The sequence below is a fragment of the Echinops telfairi genome, unplaced genomic scaffold (genome assembly GCF_000313985.2).
Source record: "Echinops telfairi isolate 266 unplaced genomic scaffold, ASM31398v2 ScPeMD7_7459;HRSCAF=8497, whole genome shotgun sequence".
Lineage (NCBI taxonomy): Eukaryota > Metazoa > Chordata > Mammalia > Afrosoricida > Tenrecidae > Echinops > Echinops telfairi.
This window is the reverse complement of record NW_022111359.1, coordinates 8,007,110-8,010,944: the sequence shown is the minus strand read 5'-3', so window position 1 is coordinate 8,010,944 and position 3,835 is coordinate 8,007,110. Positions and strand designations below refer to the sequence as shown.

Genomic DNA, 3,835 nt, shown 5'->3' with positions numbered 1-3,835 from the left:
AATGATCTTAAATCCTGGCAGTTTCAATTCATAAAAGAACATTAAAGGAAGGCAGAAAGCAAAATTTTTAAATTGTTACTGGAAATGAGGAATATGACCCAATTTAGAGACTGATAAGATAGATGTTTTGGTAAGGATAATGTTTTTTTACATAACCTGCTGATGAATATATATCTAGCTATTGTCATTATATTGTGACTCTTAAAGAAATACAGACACATTATACATATGAATGTGTCCATGATACTTTAAAGATTAAAATTGTGTAATGGCCTTTCATATTCGAAATCTAAATATGCTTTTCTATGATATACTAGTATGAGACATGAATACATCCAAATCTGGAAGAAAAACTTTGAAAGATATCATCCTGCAGATGTTCCTCTGTTAGCATTGTCACGGAGGCATGGGACTGCTGACTGCAAGGTCTACATTTCAATCCCAGTAGCCCTCCATGGGAGAAGGTTGAAACTATCTTTTCCATAAGGGTTTACTACAGCAACAATCCTAAACAGGTTTGTTATGAATCATAATTCATTCCATGGAATTGTTTTTGTTTTTAAATAGTTGTCCCTCAGAGTTTCTGCCATATGAACAAGTCCGTGGACATCAGAGGTGGAAGCAAGTACTAGAAGATACTTTAGGTGCCTTGCCCCCCAAAATGGAACTAAATGTACATCCTCCTTTAATGCTACAACCCTCCTCTTTAAAAAAAATTATTATAAATCTATAAAGGTTCATAGAGAAGATCAGTTTTGCATTCAACAATTCATTTTTCTTGTTTCATATCATTGATTGCAATCCGGAGATTATAGTGTCACAAAACACAAACAAAAATTCTCACAACTGGTCCAGGGCAACCATCGCACTTAACCAGTGGAAACATGTCTTCTGATTTCTCTGTTGAAATGCTTAATAAGTCAAGGTAGGACAGTAAGTTTGATCTCTGGGGGTTTAATGTATGGAATTATATCTTCATGTGCAATAACCATTTGAAGACTATTAGTTAAAATACTCCTAGGACAAAGTGACCATTTTTCAAACAACAGTTCTGTTCTGGTATATTCTCTATTTCTAAAGTCTTACAATAACAGGTGGCTCTGATTATTTTTTCAGCATATTTTTGTCTAAGACTCTCTTAAGTATTAGCACCATAAGATTCTTGAAAATGACTATTTCAAATAGACAAATATTCAAATATTTTGCAATCATCTAAAACTACTGAGAAAATATCATTATGCCAACTTATAAATAAGGAAACTGAGTGTGGTTGACACTAATGCTGACACATAGGGATAGTTGACCAGTGGAAAGTCTCACTAATTAGTGAATTGGTAAAGATTAAGACATTCACTCCAAGAAAAGTATCCTACCAAAAAGTTTTCTCAAGCTTACCTTTATGTCTCTGTTCCTCAGGCTGTAGATAAAAGGATTCATCATTTGAGGGACAACAATGTACATCACTGAGGCTACTGCTGTCCTTATGGAAGACTGTGTAAAGACAGAACTGATGTACACACCAACGCTTGTCCCATAGAATAAAGAAACTACTGAGAGATGGGACCCACAAGTGGAGAAAGCTTTGTACTTTCCATCAGCTGAAGGAATGCTCAAAACAGAAGAGACAATCTTAGTGTAAGAGAATATGATTCCACACAGTGGAACACCAAAAAACATGCAAGCTGAAAAATATATCAGGATGTTATTAATGAGGGTACTGGAACAGGCGAGGTTGAGGACCTGAGCAAGCTCACAGAAGAACTGAGGGATTTCTAAGTCTGTGCAGAAGGACAGACGCAAAACCATCAGACTGTGGAGTAGGGCAACCATGACACTTAAGACCCAAGAAAGCAGAATCAGCAGGCTGCAGAAGCAGGGATTCATGATGACTGTGTACCTCAGTGGATAACAAATGGCCACATAGCGGTCATAGGCCATTGCTCCTAGAAGAAAATTTTCAAAAGAACAAAAAACCAGAACAAAGAAAATCTGGCAAAGGCAACCAGTAAAAGTAATGCTCTCATTGTGTGTCTGGATGTTCATCAACATTTGGGGGATGGTAGTTGTGCTTAAATAGATATCATTCAAGGACAGATTGGAGAGGAAGAAGTACATAGGGGTTTGCAGGTGAGAGTCACAGGTGACAGCCAAGACAATGAGCAGGTTTCCAAGGACAGTCACCAGGTACATGATCAAGAACAGCCTAAAGATGAGAGGCTGCAGCTCTGGATCCTCTGTTAGTCCCAGCAGAAGGAATTTTGAAACACCTGTTTGGTTTCTAGGTTCTAGATAGTTGATGAATCTGCTGAAAAGATTAGGTGTAATAAAATTAAATGTTTTAAGAATGGTGAGGGCAAAGAATGTACAAATAGGCTTTATACAATTGATGTATGTATGGATTGTGATAACAGTTGTATTAGGCCCTAATCAAATGATTTTTTAAAATGTGTGGATCCTGGAACTCAGCATCGACTGAACCATTGGAGGCAGACCTTATGTTATATCATTATTATATTCTGAGGTTTATGTTTATTTTAAATATTTAGTAATTCTAGAAATAGCCAGGCTTGGTAGGCAGCCTGATGACTCAATCTAAGACTCCATGTCTTCTGTAGGGATCAAAGCCATTGAATAAAAATAATACAAACATACACTAAGAACCAAGAAGATAAGATAATTTGGGCAAATCCTTCTCTACCTTCACTGCCACAGAATCCAACTAAATGTCAAATAGTATTTTCAAACACTCATCATGTTTGAGGAGGCTTAGCTTGATGCTAAAAAGTAAAATAACTTTTGAGATTTGGGATATTGTGCAAGAGACTAGCAGAATGAATTTCATATTCATGTAAAGATACAGGTTACATGTTAAGAAAATGACAGAGAAATAAGTTACTCCTGAGAATCTAGGTTCCAGTCTTTGCCTGCCTATACTCTCTTCACATAAATCATTCTCTTGGATCTACCTGTTGCAAAACACTTGGCCTTTTTTTCCAAGCATTAACTAGGGAACTTTAGGTTACCTGGCTGGCATCTGTGAGGAATGACGTTTTGTCTTTGCTCTGAATGTAGAAAAGAAATGTTTGTCCTCAGGAAAGACGCAGCTTCTATGAGTAATATTACACCCAGGGGCAAGAAGGAACATATTTGGGAATATCATCATGTATTCTACTTCCTTATTGAGAAAGAACCCTTTAAATGAGATGCCCCAGGAAGATTATTAGCACTTTATATCCCTGGAGGTTCAATAATCAAAGCTCTTCATTAGGCTAACACATTTATTGTTAGTGTCATCCCAGGGCAGGCAACATTGTTGATTCTCTAGTCCTGTGAGACCAACTGCATGCATCTATATCACAGCTCCTTTAGAATGAGCCCATCATTCTTTCTCAGTGGGATTCCAGTCTCTTCTTTATAGGTACAACCAAATGCATCCTTGAATAATATTTTTCAGGAAACCCAAACTCAATATGACGTAAAGAAGTATATATTCACTGTTTGAATATTTATAAATTATGTTTATAAATGCTCATAGAGCTGTATTAAGAATTTCAACTCTGTGATATTCCTCCTAAAATCCATCGACTCCTTCCTGAACCTAAAGCAATATTCAGAATAAAGTACATTATAATCTATTCCATGACCAATTCTGATTTTAGTTGATATAGACAGATTTTTCTTTTACTCTTTTAAATTTTATAGCTGCATTTTCTAATGTAATCACTTTAGACTACAATCCATTTTCATTTATATTGGGGCAGTGGTTTCCAATTATATTTAATTTTTCTTTTTAACTTAAGTTTTTATTGGCAACTTGACAAAAGTATGCTGAGTA

At 36.0% G+C, this 3,835-nt stretch overlaps 1 protein-coding gene across 1 annotated transcript; it reads right to left on the bottom strand.

The window, feature by feature from the left end:
• Positions 1–1,350: 1,350 nt before the first annotated feature.
• On the bottom strand, positions 1,351–3,160 carry LOC101659785 (olfactory receptor 7G2-like). The gene is made up of 2 exons (XM_004714313.1): positions 3,024–3,160; positions 1,351–2,302 (listed from the first exon to the last, which is right to left on the bottom strand). The coding sequence occupies exons 1-2, from the start codon at positions 3,158–3,160 to the stop codon at positions 1,351–1,353; spliced, it is 1,089 nt and encodes a 362-aa protein (XP_004714370.1).
• Positions 3,161–3,835: the final 675 nt, after the last annotated feature.

Bases quoted from the DNA above. Each gene is read 5' to 3' on its own strand.
- LOC101659785 (XM_004714313.1), bottom strand. From the start codon at position 3,160: ATGATATTCCCAAATATGTTCCTTCTTGCCCCTGGGTGTAATATTACT. The intron at 2,303-3,023 runs GTAACCTAAAGT...TCTTTTCAGCAG, and splicing joins TCCTCACAGATGCCAGCCAG to ATTCATCAACTATCTAGAAC.